Source organism: Felis catus, chromosome B2, assembly GCF_018350175.1.
Source record: "Felis catus isolate Fca126 chromosome B2, F.catus_Fca126_mat1.0, whole genome shotgun sequence".
In the NCBI taxonomy this organism is placed as follows: domain Eukaryota; kingdom Metazoa; phylum Chordata; class Mammalia; order Carnivora; family Felidae; genus Felis; species Felis catus.
In genome coordinates this window covers 136,828,662-136,851,566 of record NC_058372.1, presented here as the reverse complement: position 1 = coordinate 136,851,566, position 22,905 = coordinate 136,828,662, and the positions used below count along the sequence as shown (strand labels likewise).

General features: G+C 39.7%; 1 protein-coding gene across 22 annotated transcripts in view; it reads left to right on the top strand.

The window, feature by feature from the left end:
- The window catches only part of SYNE1 (spectrin repeat containing nuclear envelope protein 1), a 475,092-nt gene that overhangs the window by 256,854 nt on the left and 195,333 nt on the right, over positions 1-22,905 (top strand). For all 22 annotated transcript variants that reach the window (XM_045058235.1, XM_045058234.1, XM_045058221.1 and 19 more), the window contains 13 exons: positions 1,428-1,571; positions 2,355-2,519; positions 5,774-6,091; positions 7,264-7,419; positions 7,575-7,745; positions 8,349-8,675; positions 9,931-10,083; positions 10,860-11,027; positions 12,935-13,111; positions 15,964-16,110; positions 17,684-17,809; positions 19,216-19,392; positions 20,341-20,606. In XM_045058235.1, the coding sequence (XP_044914170.1) occupies positions 1,428-1,571; positions 2,355-2,519; positions 5,774-6,091; positions 7,264-7,419; positions 7,575-7,745; positions 8,349-8,675; positions 9,931-10,083; positions 10,860-11,027; positions 12,935-13,111; positions 15,964-16,110; positions 17,684-17,809; positions 19,216-19,392; positions 20,341-20,606 (2,495 nt within the window). The remainder of the gene's footprint in view (positions 1-1,427; positions 1,572-2,354; positions 2,520-5,773; positions 6,092-7,263; positions 7,420-7,574; positions 7,746-8,348; positions 8,676-9,930; positions 10,084-10,859; positions 11,028-12,934; positions 13,112-15,963; positions 16,111-17,683; positions 17,810-19,215; positions 19,393-20,340; positions 20,607-22,905) is intronic.

Here is a 22,905-nt window from a genome sequence, read left to right as displayed (position 1 = left end):
TTACATCCTATGCATTGGGCTCTGTGGCTGACACAGAGCAAATGCTTAATAAAAGTCATCTGAATGACTAAATGGCCTATGTGATTTATGCCAGATCAGTTAACATTTTAGAGTCTCATTTATGCATCCGAAAATTAATATAATCAAATATAATCATAATTATCTACCTCATAATATTATTCTAATGATTTATTGGCTAATTAAATTATTCACTTATTCAATAAATATTTGTTGAGAATTTGCTGCACCCTGGCATTGTGCTCGATTCTAGGTAAATACAACAGAGAAGCACTGCGTTCTGGTGGGAATGCGTACACCCACCCGAGTGCGTGAATAAATACACAGTTAGAACTGATGATGAGCACATGAAAAAAAAGTGGCACGCTGTGAAAGAGTCATCTGCACGGAGCTAACGTGGATTGTTTGGAGTGGAAGGAGGGACAGAAAAGTCCTCTTTGAAACAGCAGGCTTGTAGACGATGCCAGAAGGAATGTAGTGCAGAGAAATCAGTCTGGGGAGGAGGTGGGACAAGAGCAGTCCAGGTAGAATAATCAGCACATCCTCAGGCCCTGAGGGGGAGAGAATCTGGCTCAACAGAGGAACTAAAAGAAAGGCCACATGTTGCCGGAACAGAGGATAAACAGGGTGAGTGCTGTTACGTGAGCTGGTAGAGGAGCAGGGACCCATCCACACATTGCCATGTGGGCTAGCCTGATGGTTTGCACTTGATCCTGACAGCAGCGGGAAGATAGTCGAAGATTTAAGCTAAGGAGTGACAGGACTCCATTTATAGGCTTAAAATCTTCTATCACTCAGGCTGCTGTGTGGAGTATGAAAAAGGAACGGAGCAAGAATTGGTGGCGGGGAATTTGCCCAGCGGGATATTGCACGAGTCCAGTAAAAGATTGTAGCAGCATGGGCTAGAGTGTTTGCAGGAGACTTGAGGACAAATATCAGGATATAACGTGGAGACAGAACTAACAGGATCTCCTCATAGATGGCATGACAGAGCAGGGAGGGAGAAAGGGTGACTTCCAGTGGTCTGAGATGGCCATCTGGATGGGATGTGGTGGCATTTACTATCTGAGAGAAGACTCAAGGAGAAGGGGATTTGGGGGTTGGTGGGGCTTGGGAAGGTATGGGAATGGAGTGGAGATCAGGAGACCATTTTTGGACAAATCAAGTTTAAGATGCCAAAGTCGATTGGGATCAATCTCTCAGAGCGAGTTCTGAGCCAGATATCAAATATACTTACACACACGCTTTATACACACGTATAGACGGATGGACCTATCGAGCTACCTGTCTGTAGATAGAAAACCTGAGGTTACTTGTCAACAACACAGTTAAATTGTCTTAATTTCAGCAGTGTTACTGATGTGTCGGTATACTTGGTAACTCTTTCTTTTCCTTTAAATGTTCTCTAGTTACTAAGTGAAGAAGTGCTGAGTTACAGCAGCTTGCTGGAGGCCATTGAACTCAAAGGGGCTGGCATGACAGAGCACTATGTCACCCAGTTAGAGTTCCAGGATCTTCAGGAGCGATACAGAGCAATCACAGAGAGGGCCAAGGTATTGCTACCCGTGTTCCACGCAGGTGCACTGAAATAGGAGGGTTTAGACCTATGCCTACTTAGAGACTCCTTTACTTTCTGGAATGATGCTTTGTGAAAGCACAAAGAACAAATGAATGTTAGTACTTTGAACATTGGCAGAAACCAACAAAAACCGTCATTTGGTGTTAGTACATGAAAGTTGAAGAAGGAAAATGATTCTCGATAAAAATTCCCAGCAATTAACCAACTTAAGAAAAAATTTGGATAGCATCACAATAAAGATTTATAAGTGTTTTCATATGTCTGGTGATGAGAGTCTTCTGAAGCAGTAAATAATCACCAGTAATATTTATCGTTCTGCATTTAGGTCTCACAAAGAAAATAATAACTTTTAAGCACATCTTACTTCATTAGACAAAGAACATGGAAAATTAAATCCACACGCGTCCCAATCCTCACTTAAGGCACAATATAAGAATTTCAGTTTTCTTCATTAGCAAAAGTGTCTTCTTATGACAAGTAAGATTCATTCATTGTTTGGCAAACCCATGTTGCATTTCATAAGGAATTCAGAGATCGATAGTTAATTCCACTAAATAATCCTCAAGACCCCTTTTCATCCTGATATTATGTGTTTGTATTTTTTACTTAAAGCTAAAGTTTCATTCTTCTAGGAAATCGTATGCCAGTGATTTAATAATCATGTCTTCCTGAAATTCCAAAAGTGAATTCTTATACTACGTCAACACTGCATGTGGTGATGTATTCCTATCTTAACCATCTTAAATGCTCATCACAGGAAGCAGTAACCAAGTCGGAAAAACTAGTTCGCCTGCACCAAGAGTATCAGAGAGACCTACAGGCATTTGAAGTTTGGCTGGGACAAGAACAAGAAAAGCTTGACCGGTATTCAGTTCTTGAAGGTGATGCTCACACTCATGAGACAACATTGCGGGATCTTCAGGTAAAGTCTACTTCATCTTACAGGAATTTTCATCCTGAATATGGAATTATTATTTTAAGCAATGGGAAGTTAATAGGACCTTGAATCCTGTAAAGAACTGATAGCCATTAAGGGAGATCCTGAGTTACAGCATTCTGGGATCTCAGTCGTATATGCTATTTGAGATCCTCAGGTGGACAATTTAGAGCAGGACTGGGACTTGAGGAATCTGGTCAGCTACTAAGGTGGCCGCTGTCAGCAATGGCTAATGGTCTAGTTGATGGTGTTGACTGGCCCACCTGCCTGTTGCTCCCTAAAGGATGAATTGTAACTGGAGCCTGGCAGCAGGAGTCGGTAGAACATGACATTCCTCGAAGTCAAACTGATGGCACCATCTAGTTTCAGCCGAAAGCTCCCACACTGCTGAAGGAGAATTAGCTCAGGCAGGCAGGCTGCAGTGCAGGGCGAGATGAAAGACCTAGTGGGGAAAGTGGCCCTAACTCATTTACTTATTTACTCGGTCAGCATCTATTGAATACCTAATGCTGTGCAGATGCTTTCCTAGCTACTGCACATAAAGATGATTAAAATATGATTCCTGCCCTCAAGGAACTTGCACTTTAGTGAGAAATAGTGAATCATGAAATGAAAAATGAACAATGTCATAAAGAATAGACTGGTTCAAGGGATCTTATAGGAACATCAAAGAGAGCCCCGCAATTTTACCTAGAGAGATAGGGAGGGGTTAGGAGGTGGCCCTAGAAGGGACCAGGAGGCACACAGAGTAGAGAATGGAGAAAGGCCGGTGAGACAAATGCATGTGCCACCAGCTGTGTGTTGGAATTTATTGACATAGTATCAGCCCTGGTGGCTATCAGCTCTGGAACCCTGAACCGGTTCCAGATTGGGCAAGAGGTACCTATAGTTGCACAAAGGGAAAACAACAGGGTCTCGGAGGTTATCACTGGCATGTAAAATTTCTGGCTATTTCACTTAAGTCCTGGGGAGTGTATAATGGCAGGAGCACAAGTCTGAGATTAGAAAGTTTGGACTCTAATCCTTGGTGTGGGACCTCACACTGGATGACTTGGGGCAAGAGAGAACCTCTCCCATTCAGGGTCCTCCACAGAGCTGTCCGAAGGAAGGGTTAAATGAGATGGGAGCAAAACTCATTTAAATGATGCTCCACTCATGAAATACCTATGAGGGAGACGTTAAAAGGGTCCTAATTTCATTAGCTTATTTAAGGATCTAATCGATTCTCTTTCAAAATAGTAAGTACTCTGGTCTGCCACGTGTAGCCGTTGTCATTTCCTCTAGTGGGGTTGGCTTTGTTTTTGCTAAATGACCCCTGTCAGCACTTCACTTCAAATTCTTGGCAAGCACACACCAAGCTCTCTAGCCTTCTGTTTGGGACCTGGGACAAATAAGTCACTTGTCACCAGCAGATGTTTCTCTTGTTCTGTTTGGAAGAAAATGTTTCACTTCAGTCAGTGGTAGCGCAGCCTGAACTGGGTACCTGTTATCACTCCACATGTTGGTTTTTATGTTGTCTTATTTCGAGTTGCCACAAATCTTAAAAAGGAGAAGAGATGTTAGTGGTGGAAACAGCTGATGGAGAACCGTGATATTTCATCTGCATGGCAGAACTTCCTCAGCGTCCTGAGGTCCTACAGTACGCATGGTGGTGTGGCCAGCTGTCTGGGCCACATTTACAAGTTATTTTCTATAAACTGAAGGCTTCACATGGGTCATCGCACATATGGATTTGTAAAATATTGAACCGTATTTTTCCTTCAGAATAAATACTTGAAACATGGGATATATAAGAATTTACCCAACATAGTGATGATTCGTATGATAAATAAAACTGTTATAAAATATGGAAAAAGTGATATAGTGGGAAGATTAATAAATTTAGGGCAAGGACCAGTAAGCTACAACCTATGGCCGTGATACTTACATTTTAAATAAAGTTTTACTGGAACATACCCTTACCCATTCACTTATGTATCATTTATGGATACTTTTGTGCTGCAGTGGCAGAGGTAAGTAGTTACAGCAGAGACTGTATGGCCTGCAAAGCCTAAATGTTTACTATTGTGTTCTTTATAAAAAAAAAAAAAGTTTGCCAATCCTCAGTTAAGAGAAAGTATTATACAAAGTTAAGTTTTTAAAAAAACTATGAATTTTGGAATAAAATTTCTGTTGGTGGACATTTTGATTAGTATTTCACCATATATCTTGTTCTTTTCCACTTATAAAACATTCACATTACAACATTCTTAGAGTGGCATCATAGCTAAGAAAAAAAGTATCCATTTGTTTGAACCATATGACATGGCTATCTTTGTAGATTAAAAAGATGGTCAGCGCAATTTCAAATGGCTTGAACTTATATTGAAGATTTAAAAAATACTACTGTATTTTAACTAAAAATGTTGGTACTTCTAACATTCTTAATGCGATTTCACTGGGTTCCTTTCAATTTTAGATGATCAGATCAAGTAACGTATAGATTCCTTATACATTAGAAATACAAGTATATAACATTCTTTTGCGAACCTCCTTAAGGAGATGAGGTTTTCTTTCTATAAAAAGTAGTGTTTGCTCTTTAAGGCTTGGTTCATACCAAATTTGTAGGGTAAATATTTGGGGCTTATGCTCTGGTGGAAGAAAAGGTATTTTGTACCTGCGAGCAGCTACGAGGCAGTTATGAAGATTGGCCTCCCAGATTTGTATGCCCTGTACTCTCCAGATCCAACTTCTCTTGACCATCACGTTCCCTAGAACAGCACTGGCAAAGGATCTCTCCTAGCAAAACAAAGGGTGCATGGTTCCTTTCTCAGCCACAGTATAGACTGACCCCATTGATGTCAAAGCAAGAAGCCTTAGGCCTTTTTGTAGTTTATGAGCCATAAGAAGATTTGGTTATTCTTTTAAATAAAACCGCTTTAATCACAGGTATTTTTGCCTGAAAGCTGAAAAGCCAAATTTCAGAAACTTTCTAAGATGGTGAAGACAAATGTTGGAGTATACGTGTGTGTAAATTTGTGTATTTGTGCATTAGGATTATTTTACTGGAAATACTTCTGAGTCTTCTGACTTGAGAAATGATGTTCAGTGTTAGGTGCACATTTCTTATAAGATCGAGAATAAAATAATGATTTTCTAATGTGAAGTTCAAGCTGGCACTGTTGACTTCGGTGAGACATGATAACTTGTGCAGGTGTAAAATATGAATGAGATGTGACAGCCACACGTTTCCCCCACAGGAGCTACAGGTGCACTGCGCCGAGGGGCAGGTGCTGTTGAATTCGGTGCTACACACCAGAGAGGAAGTGATCCCATCCGGCATCCCTCAGACAGAAGACCGGGCTTTAGAATCCCTCCGGCAAGACTGGCAGGCTTACCAGCAGAGACTGTCTGAGACGCGGACTCAGTTCAACAATGTGGTCAACAAACTGAGGCTGATGGAACAAAAGTATCAGCAGGTAGACGAGTGGCTCAAAACACTGGAGGACAAAGTGAGTCTCAGGGCTGGACGTCAGTCTAACCGGGCAGCCAAGGAGATACAGTTACATCAGATGAAGGTACAAAGTCTATCAGTTCTTGGTCTTTGTCAAAGTAGCAATGACCTTGCATAGTGTGTTTCTTTAAAATATTCAGTAACTTTTGTCCAAGGTTTAAATTTTGCAAAATCTCTTTCTGCTTACAAAAATGGATTACTTTATGGAACATTTTTCTAACAGCAAATGCTCAATAGAATCCTAAATTAGTCTTTAATAAAATATAATTTAATGAAATAGTTTGTATTTTCTTCCCATACCCTATTACCTTGCTTCGTCAAGATATATGAATGATAGTATTGAAATCATTTAAGTTTATGGCTATGATTTGAAATTGCTCTAATGTAGTGCATTGAAATAATACTTGATAATTAGTTTTATTCTAACTTTTATGCAAATTCAGTAGGCATGATCAAAATAATACTTAGGCCTTTGGAATTTCTTATCGTTATTCATCCAGTTTAAAATTTATCTACAACAGAACAGACAACAGAAGACATAAAAATATATGTGACTCTGTCTTTTTAAAAAAAAAAAGTTTTGGGGCGCCTGGGTGGCTCAGTCAGTTAAGCATCCGACTTCAGCTCAGGTCACGATCTCGCGGGCCGTGAGTTCGAGCCCCGCGAGTTCGAGCCCCGCGTCGGGCTCTGGGCTGATGGCTCAGAGCCTGGAGCCTGCTTCCGATTCTGTGTCTCCCTCTCTTTCTGACTCTCCCCCGTTCATGCTCTGTCTCTCTCTGTATCAAAAATAAATAAACGTTAAAAAAAGTTAAAAAAAAAAAGTTTTGAGCCAGTCTAATACATAAAGTATTCAAACTCATAAAGAGTATGGTTTTTATCGTGCTATTATAATACAATTTTTCATGAAGGTTATATATGACACATTTTCAAAATTATATCAGAATAAATATATTCTAAACATACACTAGAATCATTTTATATATTAGTGATGATTTTATATATATTTTTTTCTTATACTGAAGTGTAACATATACAGAAAAGTGCCCGAATAAGAAGGGTATAGTTTTTATATTATTTTTCATAAGGGACATATAGTATATTTTCAAAGTTGTGTCGCAGAATAAATATATTCTGAACATACACTGACATCATTTCCTATTATGAAGATACATACATTTGTCTTGCACCCTAATGCCTAAGATTGACCCGGTTCCTGCAACATTTACATCGTTTCAGAAGTGGCACGAGGAAGTCATCGCGTACAAAGATGAAGTTGAGGATGTGGGCGCCAGAGCTCAGGAGATGCTGGACGAGAACCATGTGAGCAGCAGCATGGGCTGTCAGGCCACCCAGCTCGCTTCCAGATACCAGGCCCTTCTTCTCCAAGTGCTGGTGAGTGCACCACCAGCTGCTCACGACCGGCCAGCACATTCCACAAGCAGAAATGTTCTCCCTTCCTTCAACTTCTGGTGAAGACACACATTTATCAAGAAAGGCCCTGGTACAGGTCTCTAATTTCCTGTCCAATTCTGTTTTTCCTTTTAAAGGAACAGATACAATTCCTGGAGGAAGAGATCCAGAGTTTGGAGGAATCAGAATTATCCCTAAGTTCCTATTCTGATTGGTACAGCTCTACTCATAAAAACTTCAAGAACGTGGCCACCAAAATTGACAGAGTAGATAAAGCGACGATGGGGAAAAAAATGAAGACGTTGGAGGTAGGCGGGCATACGTTGGACTTGTCTCCCAACCTCTGTTTTTGCACCCTGTTGGCCCTTTCCCCCGCACAGGTATTGGGAGCATGTGTGCTCATCCTGTTCCCCAGGAGGAGTGATGGTCTGTGGCTCACGCTTCCCTCCAAATATTATGTTGTAATCTCTGTAAGGCCAAAAGTTGGCTTTCGTTGATTTGTGATGTGATTTCACCTGAATGACTCAGACTTTGTTGCTCACGTCTGAATTCCAGTTTGAAGCTTAATTAAAAAAAAATTATCTCAAATTCATGGCACCAAGTATTAACAAAAGAGTTTTTACTCAGATCTTTAGGAATACTACTGAAGATGAGAAGAAGATCAGGTTTTTGTTTTTGTTGTTGTTGCTTTAAGTCTCTGATTTGGAAATAATATATTGTTCAAGACTTGTTAAAACCTATATTGAAGTAAGGAAAAGAGGACTCTGATTCCTGGCAGGTCACATCAGGTTACAAAACTTCAGCAGTGTATTTTAAGGGGAAACTCGAGAATGGAACTTGAAAGCCTTTTCTTTAAAAGGAAAGAAATAATGCTAACTCTCTATTTGCTTCCTGCTCCCTCTCTTCCTCAGGGTTTGCTAAAAGACATGGACAAAGGCCACAGTTTGCTGAAATCAGCCCGAGAGAAAGGAGAGAGGGCTCTTAAATACTTGGAGGATGGCGAGGCAGAGATGTTAAGGAAAGACATCCATGAGCATGTGGAGCAGTTGAAGGAACTGACCAGCACCGTCCGGAAAGAGCACATGACTCTGGAAAAAGGCCTTCTGTTAGCAAAGGAGTTCTCGGATAAATACAAAGCACTAACTCAGTGGATATCAGAATACCAAGAAATTCTACACACTCCTGAAGAACCCAAAATGGAATTATATGAGAAAAAAGCTCAGTTATCTAAATATAAGGTAGGATGTCGTTCCTCATCGACAAATGCTCGGGGAGGTCACGCCTGTAGGACTGGGTGGAGGAACATGATTCCTGGTGTGTGTCACCCTTCGTGGGTGCTGGAAAATGTCCTTAACATGTCTGTTCTACTGGCAGTGAGTGATGTAGATTTATTTGGCTAGATGTGCTACATCAGGCTTAGTCCTCCATTCAGGAATCATACCTGCTTGATACTCAGATTGTATCAGTAAATGGCGATCTTTTCTGATAGTCTGATTCAGGTATATGGGTACCCGAGATAAATCTTCCTAGCATCAGGACCTCATACGTATGAATTTTATCTCTTTTGTATGGAGTCTTTCCTTCATGTTGTGGTACCCAATGCCTATAAGCTGATCTGTGGTAAATGGAGAATGAGATACCACATTTGTAAGAAAATAAATTCTAATTAACCACCAGTAGCTTCACATTTTAGAACTTAATTTTTGAAAGAATAAGTGGTGATATGGATACAGCTATACATGACATATAGATAGATATAGGTATTTCACTTGCTCAAATGTTGAAACAGTTCATTGAGGCTTATATGTAGAATAATATGTGTGGAATACATTTGACCCAAATTATTTGGCAGCAGTTTTTAAGAGTTACAGTGTGGTGGCTTGCCTCACAGTTTTTCCTTCCCGAAGCGTTTCATCCTCCAGCCATATGTCTATTCCCGTCCTGGGTTTTTCTGCCAAGGGTAACAGTGTGCCTTTGAAAATGCCACCTAAGCATCACAACCGGTTTTCCTCCCTCCCCCTCACTGAGTTCTTGATATATTTAAATAGCACGTTTAGCCTGTTATAGCAATGTAGTTGCTGGAATCCGTCCCTCTAACTTCACATCTAGCTCAAGCTGCAATTAATTGCATGAATTCAAAGTCAAATGATAACACCTCACTGCCTTTTGTATTGAGTTTTTTTTTTCCTCCAATGGAAGAAATGAGGTGGAAAACAGAAATATGAACGATGTTAAATTTAGCCAAGGGTACGTCTTTTCCATACATCCCTCTCCACATGTGAATGGCTGTGTGATGTGTTACTTTTATTCTGTATTTTAAAACTTTATTAATCATAAAGATTATTCTCTAATGTTTCACACTTATTGATTTATAAAAATATCTATGAGATCTTTATTTGAGGTAGATAGTCTCACACACGGCACAGACATATGTATATATTTACTTTGATCACATAGATGAGCTGGCTTTTTTTTTTTTCTTTGTCATTCAAGTCACTTCAACAAATGGTGCTGTCCCATGAACCATCAATAAAATCAGTGAGAGAGAAAGGTGAAGCTCTCTTGGAGTTGGTGCAGGATGTCACTTTAAAGGACAAAATGGATAAACTTCAAAGTGATTACCAGGACCTCTGTGGTGCGGGAAAGGTAAGGTGAAACCAGAAATTCAATGAAAATGTGACTGGGGCACCTGGGTGGCTCAGTCAGTTAAGCGTCCAACTTCAGCTCAGGTCATGATTTCGCGGTTCGTGAGTTTGAGCCCCACGTCAGGCTCTGTGCTGACAGCTGGGAACCTGGAGCCTGCTTTGGATTCTGTGTCTCCCTCTCTCTCTGCCCCTCCCCTGCTCGTTCTATCTCCTCTCTCTCTCTCTCTCTCTCTCTCTCTCTCTCTCTCTCTATCTCTCAAAAATAAATAAACATTTAAAAAACTTTTTTAAAATAAGTAAAAATGTGCTTATTTGCCAAAAAGGAGTTTTGACTTTATTTCTCAGAATATTAAGGGCTCGTATGAGTCAGGCTTTTTCCTTTTATCCAGATAGGGATTTATTTTATTTATTTTTAAAGTTCATTTATTTATTTTGGGGGGTGAGTAGGGGCAGAAAGAGAGAGAAAGAGAGAATCCCAAGCAGGCTCTGCCCTGTCAGCTCAGAGCCCGACTCAGGGCTTGATCCCAGAAACCGTAGATCATGACCTGAGCCGAAATCAAGAATCAGACACTCAACTGACTCAGACACTCAGGTGCCCCTCAGATGGGGATTTTAAGTTGTATGATGATTCTTTGTGTTTTTTCTGCTCCTAGTAATTTTTTGAAATATGTAACTGTACTTACCGTATGAGTTGCACTGGGTTTTAAAAAATATAAGGCAGTCATGAGTTAGATTTTTGCCTTGAAGTTCATCTCCAATGTGTGCCTGGCTTTACAGGAGCACGTCTGCAGTCTTGAGACGAAAGTCAAAGACCATGAAGATTATAACAGTGAGCTCCAAGAAGTAGAAAAGTGGCTGCTGCAGATGTCAGGCAGACTGGTGGCGCCTGACCTCATGGAGACAAGCAGTCTAGAGACAATTACCCAGCAACTGGCTCACCACAAGGTACGCTTGTCTCTAAAGCGCTGAAGAATGCAGGGTGGCTTTAACAGCTGTGCTCTTGTGTGTGTGTGTGTGTGTGTGTGAGAGAGAGAGAGAGAGAGAGAGCGCGTGAGCACACATCTCTGGATCATAACAACTGTACTTAAAGAATCAGGTCTGAGTTTCAAGAACATCTGATAACTGAGAACAGTGGAATTCAATATTTAAGTGAAGCGACAACAGTTCAATCCTGGCTTTCAACTTCTAGACACATCGTGGTGTTTTTCCCAGCTAATAGTTTCGCCCCAGCCCCCCGAAGAATTTAATCTTTCTAAAGTAATTTATCAAAGGAAGATATTAGCTTTATTTTAGAAAAGTGTGGCCAAAGATAGGGCACAGGAATAGTAATCATAAAGTGTCTGGATCCTGGCCAGACTCTGTTCTTCCTAGCCAGGGGAACTTAACCTCTCTGAGACTCCTCCTTTTGCTGTTCTCTAAAGGGCAATAAAGATACCAGCCCCGTCACGGAGCTGTTGTGGTGTCATGGTCGTTACAGGAGATGATGTACACGAAAGCATTTTGTAAACCACGAAGCACGGTTACTGATATGCACTGTTCTGATCTTTATTATTATGTATTGGTAGTAATTATATGTGCCAGATGACAGATGTCATGCAGTCACAATTTTATGGAGCAACTTTGGTGACCTTAATGGGAAACTGAATTTTAGTCACGATGTGCTCAATATCTAGTGTGTCTTAAGAAAGCCAGTTAACCTCTTCAGGCTGCAGGATGCTTTATATTGAGGAGGGAATTTTATGTAGCAAATAAGAATAGAAAAGCAAGTACACAATATATTCTACCAGGCACCGAGGAAATGCCCTCAATAACCTCATGGTGCAGTGGTTCTATAACAACTCAAAGACAAACGGTTCTTTTCGATATGGTGTGTATGCGATAACCATTAACCCAGCACCAGTTCAGAACATGGTGGACTGTGGGCTGCTGAGATCCCATTAGAGTTTCTCTTAAGTATATCGACGTGTCAACCCAGGAAACCTGGTGTTGGAATGTGCCACTTGTCGCTAGTATTGTATCGACGTAAGGAAATTAAAACCTGATTTGAAAAAGTTGGTTCCCCCTCTGTAAGGGATCTGTGAAAATGCTCACTGGAGACCACGTATGGGGATGGGGGTGTGTACAAGCTGGAGTCAGGAAGAGTGGGGTCCAGAGCCTGGGGCCCTGCCATTTACTGATTCTATGACTTGGAGCATGTTATATAACCTCTCTGTGCTTCAATCTCCTTAGCTGTAAAATGATGATGATAATATACACTTATTAGGAATATATACAGTTCCTAGACTATACCAGGTACTTAATAAATGGTGCATGGTAAGTATTATTTTTATTAGTATAGATACTATGTAATGTAAGTTAGGTATTATATAACTATAAATTACTAATAAGGTAGTCAGTTATTATATCGTAGATAATATATTAGTAATTAGATATTAGTAAATTAGATTAAGTAGTAATTGGGTTATTTTAGATGTAAATTATACCAGAGTTATAATTTATAGAGCTGCAAAATGTGTGGACACCCATTTTGCTGATAATAATACCATGGAACAGATATCTCTGTAAGTGTATAACTGAGGTCATCCATGAATTCACTCTCGTCTTAACGGTTACTGCATCATCCCTATATAACTTAATCTATTAAACTCATTACCTCTCCCCATGAGAGTATTGTTAAAAACAGATTTTTTGTTTGTTTGTTTGTGAATCTGGTCACCAAGGCAACATGCGAAAGTCTTTCAAAAACATCGTTAAACAGTGAAATGATTGATTTTAAACTTTTTTGATAAATTGGTTATTTAAAAACTGAAGGTGAAATTATGAGAACTCTGTATTTTTTTCCATTTTTGCAGGCAATGATGGAAGAAATTGCAGGTTTTGAAGACCGTTTGAACAACCTTAAAAGTAAAGGTGACAATTTGATCAGCCAGTGTGCAGACCACCTTCAAGCAAAACTAAAACAAAATGTGTACGCTCACCTGCAGGGCACTAAGGACAGTTACTCAGCTGTCTGCAGTACAGCTCAGAGGGTGAGTACCCCTAGAATATTCTAGAATGACAATGAATTAAAGAGGAAGTCTGTATAATCTAGAGCTTTTAAAAAATAACGTTGATCTTCAGTCTTCGGGATAACTTTGTTGCATTTCCAGATAGGAAATAGGACGATAAGTTTCATAGCCTCTGTGTGGACACACAATCACATATCACACATTTGATCGATGTGAAGATACTCAGTTTTCCCAATCCCTTTATTTCATAGATTGATTGTGAAAATTTTTAAAAATTTTGTTTTCTTTTGATTTGCACACTATCAATACTTATAATTTGCCATTTATTCTCTGACACCAAAGTAAGTTTATTCTGTACTTTTCACAATAATTGTTTTCTGTTTAACTCTATGCCACCTAGGTTCTAGTCCAATTCAACATTTCTATGAAACCATGTAGAACTTGGATAGGGGAGGGGGGCCTGGGTGGCTCAGTCGGTTAAGCGTCCAACTTCAGCTCAGGTCATGATCTCACAGTTTGTGAGTTCGAGCCCCGCGTCGGGCTCTGTGCTGACAGCTGAGAGCCTGGAGCCTGTTTTGGATTCTGTGTCTCCCCCTCTCTCTCTCTCTGCCCCTCCCTGGCTCACACTGTCTCTCAAAAATAAACATTAAAAAAAAAAGAAAGAAATTGGATAGGGGTACCTGTGTGGCTAAGTCAGTTAAGCATTTGACTCTTGACGTTGGCTCAGGTCATGGTCTCATGGTTGTGGGATCAAGCCCCACATTGGGATCCTCACTGAGCATGGAGCCTGCTTGGGATTCTCTTTCTCCCTCTCTCTCTGCCCCTTCCCCCACTCATTCTGTCTCTCTCCCTCTGTCTCTGTCTCTTCCCTGCTCTCTCTCTCTCACAAAAATAAATAAATAAACTTAAAAAAAAGAAATTGGATAAAGGAGTTAGTATCAAATTTGGGACATAACTTAATGGGTGTTCTTTTTTTTAAAAAAATTTTTAAACATTTATTTATTTTTGAGACAGAGAGAGACAGAGCACGAATGGGGGAGGGTCAGAGAGAGGGAGACACAGAATCCAAAACAGGCTCCAGGCTCTGAGTGGTCAGCACAGAGCCCGACGTGGGGCTTGAACCCACGGACCGTGAGATCATGACCTGAGCCAAAGTCGGACGCTTAACCGACTGAGCCACCCAGGCGCCCCTTAATGGGTGTTCTTAATGGAATTCTTAATGTTATAGAAATAGTCTAAGATGGATAAGAATCACTCTTCTAACAAAAATTAGTTAAAATCAATGAATTGCGTTTTATCATTTCAGAATTTTTAAGTGGCATGGCAAAACGTCCATTATTTTTGTTAGTGGGCTAGCCAGTAAAAACTGGAGGTGTACACGTGACATGGGAAGAATGCTCTGTCTTCATCATGATTAAAAAAAGATGCTAGGTGACATTAGTGGACTCACTGAACTTGAAAAATTCACATTCAAAAAATTAAGAAAGGAGTGGCTAGGACTCAGTTGGTTAAGCATCCAACTCTTGATTTTGACTCAGGTCATGACCTCAGGGTCATGAGATTAAGCCCGTGTCAGGCTCTGTGCTGAGCCTCAGGAGTCTGCGTAGAATTCTCTCCCTCTCTCTCTCTCTGTCTCTCTCTCCCTCTGGCCCTCTCCCCTGCACACCAGAAAGTTCCATGCTGTTTTATTTCATTTCACTCCCTTTTTCCCTCTATGTCATCATCTGCAATTATTTGTTAGATTTACTTAATCCTTCAATAGAGATTTTTTTTGAACACTGATTTTGTAGCACGCATTTTCTACACATTAAGGATATTGTTTAATTGAAAAAAACTGGTAAATTTTCAAAGACAAACACATAATTTTAAAATAAATTTTTAAAAACTGATGAAATTCTAAGAACATAATCAGAACCTTGTGATTAATGTGTGTAAAATGATAAAGAAAACTAAACACCTTATCTCTTTTTAGTTCTGCTAGAATAAGAATAAATAAGAGACAGTTCCAACATCAGATGAAAATGGTGAATTTAACAGATGACAGAGAAAAGCAGAATTCATTGTTTCTCTTGTGTTAAAAGAAGAAAAGCCATGCTAACTTCATTTCCTTCTTTTTTCTTTTCTTTCTTCTTTGTTTCTAATAGAATAGTTTGTTCAGAAAAACATTATAGGTATATTTCACCTTGATTCCAAGGAGACACGTAATAGTTTCTTAGTATGTCATTATGGATAAAATGGAAATTGGTTGGCTGGTTGAGGATTAATGAATTGAGTAGACATACTAGAAGATGTTTGGATTACTATGGATTATTGTTGTCCTGGAATACAACTTCTAAAATGAAATGACGGCATCCAACTTTCCCATTCCCTATGTTACAGTTTAGTTCCAACTTGACCATATTCTTAAAGCAGAAGTATTTGAGTTAGAGAAATACTGGCTGCCTTTTCATGATGCGGTGTTTTATTTTTACGTTTAGTTTCTAGCTTAAACAAAACGTACAATATTTATTCGATGGCGGTGGTGGGAGGGACTGCAAAAGCTCTGATTTATGTTTGATAATTGACTTCAAAGGTTTTACGTATTCTACCCATTTCTACTGTTACATTAGTCCTGCCCACATTCTCTTCCTCTACTCAAGATATTATAACACGCAGGTTGAGAAGTGATAAATTAAAGATGGCCATTGAGCTTTGCCATATTTTGGAACATAAGCAGACTCCTTAGATGTGTATATGGTACTGGGGAGTCCTGTGGATAAAATCCATGTAAATGGCCCGGTCAGTGTCTTTCATTTGAGTCCAGTGATCTTTACAGAGATCAACAGAGATTTCCTGAACATCCTAATAACCGTCCCATGATTGTTTCGTCTCAGGTGTACCAGAGTTTGGAACATGAACTTCAGAAGCATGTTAGCCGACAAGACACTCTACAGCAATGCCAGGCCTGGCTGTCTGCAGTCCAACCAGATTTAAAGCCAAGCCAGCACCCACCTCTGAGCAGAGCAGAAGCCGTGAAGCAGGTAGTAGAGTCCTGAAAGTTTATGTCATACTGTGATTCACTCATTCAGTGAAATTGTGTTAAGTATTTACTATGTACCGAGTTGTGCTGACTCCTGAGGGCATAAAAGTATAAATAAAATCTGAGCTTCACTGTCGTCGAGTTCACGTTCTAAGCTAGGAAGATGGACACGATACTGACGGTCAGCCTGGTAGAACAGAAAGAGCACAGGCAGTGTAACTGAGGCATCAACTTTAATAACTACTCAGCAGGGTAACCGTGGGTAAGTCACTTAATTTTTCTGAGCCTCAGGGTCCTCGTATGTAGTCATGATTGGAAGTATATTTACTTCTGAAGGTTTTGAAGAAATTCACGTGTCATACTGCAATGTACATGATTTGTAAACAGAAAGGAGGGGTGATTTTTTTTCCCCCACGGGATATTTGGCCATGTCTGGAGACAGTTTTGGTTGTCACCACAGGGAGTGTTGGGGATGCTGTTGGGACCCGCCGGGGAGACTGCTGAGCCCTGTGCTGAACAGGGCAGCCCCCACAGCAGAGATGCACTTGGCTTCAAATGTCAATAGTTCTGAGTTTGAAAAGGCACAGAGACATAAATCCAACAAATTAGGATGTAGGGTCCACTCCCCTGTGAGGTCTTCATGGTCTCCCTCCCCACCCCCCACCCCCACCTCTTTGACCTTTGCTCCCACTGGGTCACTCCACGCCAGTCTCAGGGTTTTGCATTTGCTGTGGATTCATCACCTGCAATGTTCTTTCCCCAGGGCATTACTGGCTCCCTCCCTGAACCAATTCCATTCCTCAGAGAGCTCTTGGAGGTACACTCCCCAAAGGAACAGCACCTCTTCATCCTACTTCCCTACCTTTACTCTGCTACATGTGTTTATTGCTACCAAACATCGCATTGCATGTTCATTTGTTTATGTATTATCTGTCTCTCTCATAAGAACATAAGGTCCATGGAAACAAGGGTTTTGTTTTGGGTACTGCAAACACAGTGTCTAACATAGAGCTTGCAGAGACTTTGAGTCTCTTCACAGAAACACATCTCTCTGTGTTTCTGTGTATAGATTAAATATCCACCCGGAGAGGCCTTCCTTAGGGCTATGGAAAGGGAAGACCACTGCAGGAAGTTTATGCAGAGGAAAAAAGCCCAGCCATCTTCATTTTTACTAAACTGGAATGAAGCTTACAAATGCACGATGACCTTTTCTTTCTGTCTCTAGAATGTGAAGAAGCAGGCTAGAGTAGGCTACTGATTCTTCCTCTGAAATGGAAAACAAGCTAGAATGTGAGCAGAGAATCTGGAAAGATGGTAGAAGTTTCTTGTGTGTTCTCTCTCCCAGACCATAATTACGTTGAGAAGCAGCCGCTGGGCAGATGGATCCCTGCCAGTGTGTTTTGAATTCCTTCCTGCGAATCACTAATATGCATCATTTATAACAAGGGTGAAAATATTGAGCATAGCAAGGTTATTTTTGGAATGTCAACAAGATACTACAAATGGTACAAATATTTGCTCTGTAAACATGGCATGTTTCTCTTTCACTCTGACAAATTTGGGGTTGTTTCCAGGTCAAACACTACAGAGCTTTGCAGGAACAGGCAAGGACTTACTTAGATCTCCTCTGCTCCACATGTGACTTGTCAAGCTCTTCAGTGAAAACCACAGCAAAAGACATCCAAGAAACAGAGCAAATGGTAAAATGTTTAAAAATCACATTGTATTGGTCTGTTTTATTATATTCTCTTGCTTCGATGTTAGAAGTCAAAGAAAATATTTCCTTGGGTTATTCTTTCTATTGGATTCTACAGCCATTATAACAAGTAGATATTTGAATTTCAACTAAGTCATAGAAAGTAAGCACAAGGATACCGATGCCACTGAATTGGAACATTTAGTTGCATTGAACCACTCATCATTAGTGCCTCTTTCCGCTCCTCTTTTCTCAATTACCATTCTCTCTTCTTTTCTGATTTTTCCACTCCTTTTTGTTTTTCTTTTCTTTTTTTCCAACTTTTTCTTTAGATAATACTAAATATGAAAAGGATCCCTGATCCTTGCTTTATATTACGGATAGGAAAGAGCATGCCATCTGTCCAGGCCCTTCTAATCCATCCACGGTGACTGAGGGTGGTGTCGAGAAGGATTCTGAAGCTGTGTCTGGGCTCATGTTGTGAGAACAACACGTTGTGAGAAGTCAGCAGTACTTGTCCTCAGCAGGTGCCAGCATGGAAGCTGTGTGTTCGCCAATGCTGCCTTAAACGTGTTAAGGCCACATGCTTGGGTTTAAAACAAAAAACTTAAAAAAGAGTCAGGTTTGATATTTAATTGACTACATATTCACAGATTAGAAAAAGGATATAAAGGAAAAAAGTATGGGAGAAATTAAATAATTAATAATGTAGATACTAAAATCATTAGAATCGTGTGTGGTTTTTTTTAACTTTTATATTGTCAAAACAAATCTCTCCTTAAATCCCTATGAAAGATGATAAAATTCACATATCTTCCTAAAGACATTATTTACTGAGGAGCGCCTGGGTGGCTCAGTCGGTTAAGCGTCCGACTTTGGCTCAGGCCCTGATCTCACAGTTCGTGGGTTCGAGCCCCACATCAGGCTCTGTGCTGACAGCTCAAAGCCTGGAGCCAGCTTCAGATTCTGTGTCTCCCTCTCTCTCTGCCCCTCCCCCACTCATGTTCTCTCTCTCTCTCTCTCTCTCTCTCTCTCTCTCAAAGATAAATAAATGTTGAAAAAATTAAAAAAAATTATTTACTGAAATAAATTATACAGTTTCAAAAGTCAGTGAAGGCAATCTAAAAGTACATCCAACACTTACTTGGTGTCTTGTAAGTATCAAGAAATGCACGATCAAGAGCAATATAAGTCTTTTCTAGTTAACCCCAAGACTGAATTCATGAGTCAGTCAAGCAGATATGTCTACTGAAATGCCCAATGTAAAAAAACAGCTTTGACCTAATACATTGTTAAAACTTCCAGAGCTTTACAACTAATTGAAATCATATGGCATAAGTCTTAGACATTTAAAGTCTTCAGAAAATCTTAATATAAAACCTACTTTTCTTGTCTCTGTGTTCTCTCAAGATTGAGCAAAGGCTTGTCCAGGCCCAGAACTTAACTCAGGGCTGGGGAGAGATCAAGCACATGAAGGCTGAACTTTGGATTTACCTCCAAGATGCTGACCAGCAACTACAGAACATGAAGAAGAGGCACTCAGAACTGGAGTTAAACATTGCACAGAACATGGTTTCCCAAGTGAAGGTAGGAATTCATGGGGTCCAGGGGAGATAAAGGCGACTATGACCTATGACCGGCTTATGTCAGTCACTCCTTCAACATTAGTATAGCTATTTAAGGAAGGAGATAGAATCGGAATAACCTTGATTCGAAGCCAGGAAAGGACAGACGAGAAAGTAAATATTTAAATATATTCTCAGGGCTACAGTTAGCTACTTGGATTGAAGGACGTTTACTAGGTAGTTCGTTTCTGAACAAAACAGCTGTGGTTTAGCCGAAAGAGCCAGAAGACTCTGCCACTAAACAAACGTGAAGCCTTATTATTTACTAGCCTTTCGCCACAATGTTGCTAAGGCTGTAGGATTGTAAATGTATCAATTAATTAAATGTATCTAACCTATAAAATATGTATTAATATATGATTAATGTGAAATATATGAATAGGATTTATATTATAGTTTAAATGTAATAGAAAATTATTTAAAGTATATTAACTTGATTAGAAGTTGTACCAGATTTTTGACAAACTTTAAGATTTAGTTTTGTCTGTGATAGTGAGCCATTTATATTTTCTACAGGAACATTGTTTGCATATGCAGAAAAAAAAGAATAGAGATACATTTTTTTCTCAAAAAATTTTTAGAAAACCAGGGCTGCACTTAAAGATAAAATACTGCCTTTTTTCCCTTAATGACTGCAGTATTGTTTCACATTTATCAGTTTCTCTTTATACTTCTCAAAATAACATAGCAAAGGAAAATACCACAGTTACCCTTTGATTCTTACATACTTGAAAATATTCGTAAAGAGCTACGACTTTTAGATTTCCTTTTGTCCTTCATGACCCCTTCATTCTGCCTTCTCCAGCTACTTGAAGTGTGTGCAAATAGTATGTCTATGTCTCACTCTGTGTTTATTGGGGGCATGGGAGGCTTATTACATCTAATCTATTTTGTTGTTGTTATCCTTCAGGATTTTGTTAAGAAGCTACAGTGTAAGCAGGCATCAGTGACCGCGATTACAGAAAGGGTGAATAAGTTAACCAAGAAGCAGGAGTCTCCTGAACACAAGGAAATAAGCCATTTAAATGACCAGTGGTTAGATCTGTGCCTTCAGGCTAACAGTCTGTGCTTGCAAAGGGAAGAAGATCTTCAGAGAACAAGAGATTACCATGACCGTATGAATGTTGTTGAAGAGTTCTTAGAAAAATTCACTACAGAATGGGATAACTTAGCCAGGTAACAGCATTTCTCTAGCGGCTCACCAAAACGCTAAGCCGGAAATGTCCTCCTTTTTATAAAAATCAAAAACGTCTTACAATTTAAACATCCTATTGTCTGTTGTCGTAAATACTGATGAAACATTATTAAGAACCTCATGTTGTCCTGTGGATACAGAGTCGTGGTTTTCCTCACTTGGTGTTAACGTAACCAGTGAGTAAAAGGAAGATGTTTGAAAAAAAGCACCATTTTCTGCCATGACCTGAAGAGACATTCCAAAGACTATTACGCGGTGACTTCAAAGAATATTCCAAGAATATGTCTAGTTTTGTTTAATTATCAGCTATGAGACTATCATCAATTCATGAAATGAATCCTTCTTGAATCTCTGTATTCCATAGGTTTCTTATCATTTCTGTAAAGTGTTACATACTATATAATTCAGTCAAGTTTCCTTGTACTTTTGGAATTCTAGAAATTAGTGAACAATCCAAATTCAATCAATGTGTGTCCTTTGTGATTTTGTAGCAATCGAACCCCTCTTACCTGTTTGAAAAGGATTTCCTTCTTCCCCACATATACTGGGTCATCATATATAAACTTCTGATCACTGTAATTGTTAAAATCCACACTTCTTCTGCCTAGATTTATTAATTTGTAGCAATTAAAACTGAACACATTATTCTAAAATTTTTAGCGTTATTTATTTTGGAGAGAGAGTGAAACAGAGCACAAGCGGGAGAGGGGCAGAGAGAGAGCGAGACACAGAATCCGAAGCAGGCTCTAGGCTCTGGGCTGTCAGCACAGAACCTGACACAGGGCTCGAACTCACGAACTGCGAGATCATGACCTGAGCCAAAGTCAGACGTTTAACCGACTGAGCTACCCAGGCGCCCCTAAAAACATTATTCTAGATATAAATTATAGTGCTTTTTCTGGAAGGAGGTACACTATTTTCTGATTTGTTTACCTTTCCTTGATGTTCAGCATTCTACAAGTCTTTGAGACAAATCCAGCCAGTATCAGTGAAAACCCTTAATTTGGGTTTATAATAGGCTCCTCCATCTGGTTGACACAGGTACCTCAGACTTCCTAAGTCTCAAACAGAACTCGTCATCCTACGTCCCAGCCCTGTTCTTTATGCTTCAGAACTCATTGTTTTGTAATTGAAAGAGACTTATAAGATTTCTTTTATCACATGTGTTTTGTAGTCAAAGGGTTGAGAGTTCTTTACATTTCACACTTACTTTTAAAGATTCCTGATGACAAGCAAACAATACCTAAGTACATAGATGAGTAGCTATTAGAGTTATTGGTTATATCTTACAGATTAAACTATCTAGTGCTTTATTGTTGGAGCTTCTTCTCATAGGAGAGCATATAATTCATGAATGACTTATTCATTTCTTTTAAGAATGCAGTAGATTGGTGTGCTTGGGTGGCTCAGTTAAGTGTCTGACTCTTGATTTTGGCTCAGGTCATGAGATTAAGCCCCGTGTTGGGGCTCAACGTGGAGCCTGCTTAGGATTCTCTCTCTCCCATTCTCTCTGCCTCTCCCCTGTTCATTCTCTCTCTCTCTCTCTCTCTCTCTCTCTCTCTCTCTCTCTCTCAAAAAAATGCAGATCAGTGCTAGTCAATATGTAGTGTTTACACAAATCATCCGGGGATGTTGTTAATATGCAGATCATGTTCAACTGATGAGAGCCAGAGGTAGAAGCTACAAGTTCAGGTCAGATGTGATGGGAGGGCAGCATTAGCCTGAAGAAGAAGCACAGAGAAGTATCTAGGCAACTTGTTTTGGTGCAGCTTCTGATATAGAAATATATGAGACATTGGATCAGATGGACTTGACAGATATATTTAGAACTCTGCATCCCAAAGCAACAGAGTATACTTTCTTCTCGAGTGCACATGGAACATTCTCCAAGGTAGATCACATACTGGGTCACAAAACAGCCCTTCATAAGTATAAAAGAATTGAGATCATACCATGCACACTTTCAGACCACAATGCTATGAAACTTGAAATCAACCACAGGAAAAAGTCTGGAAAACCTCCAAAAGCATGGAGGTTAAAGAACACCCTACTAAAGAATGAATGGGTCAACCAGGCAATTAGAGAAGAAATTAAGAAAATATATGGAAACAAATGAAAATGAAAATACAACAATCCAAATGCTTTGGGATGCGGCGAAGGCAGTCCCGAGAAGAAATATATGGGTCTTATATTCCATAATAATCACAGAACCTCTTCAATAAACCGTGAACTGAGCTGCTGTAAGCTAAGAACACCCACTTAAAGAAAATGTTGAAGTGT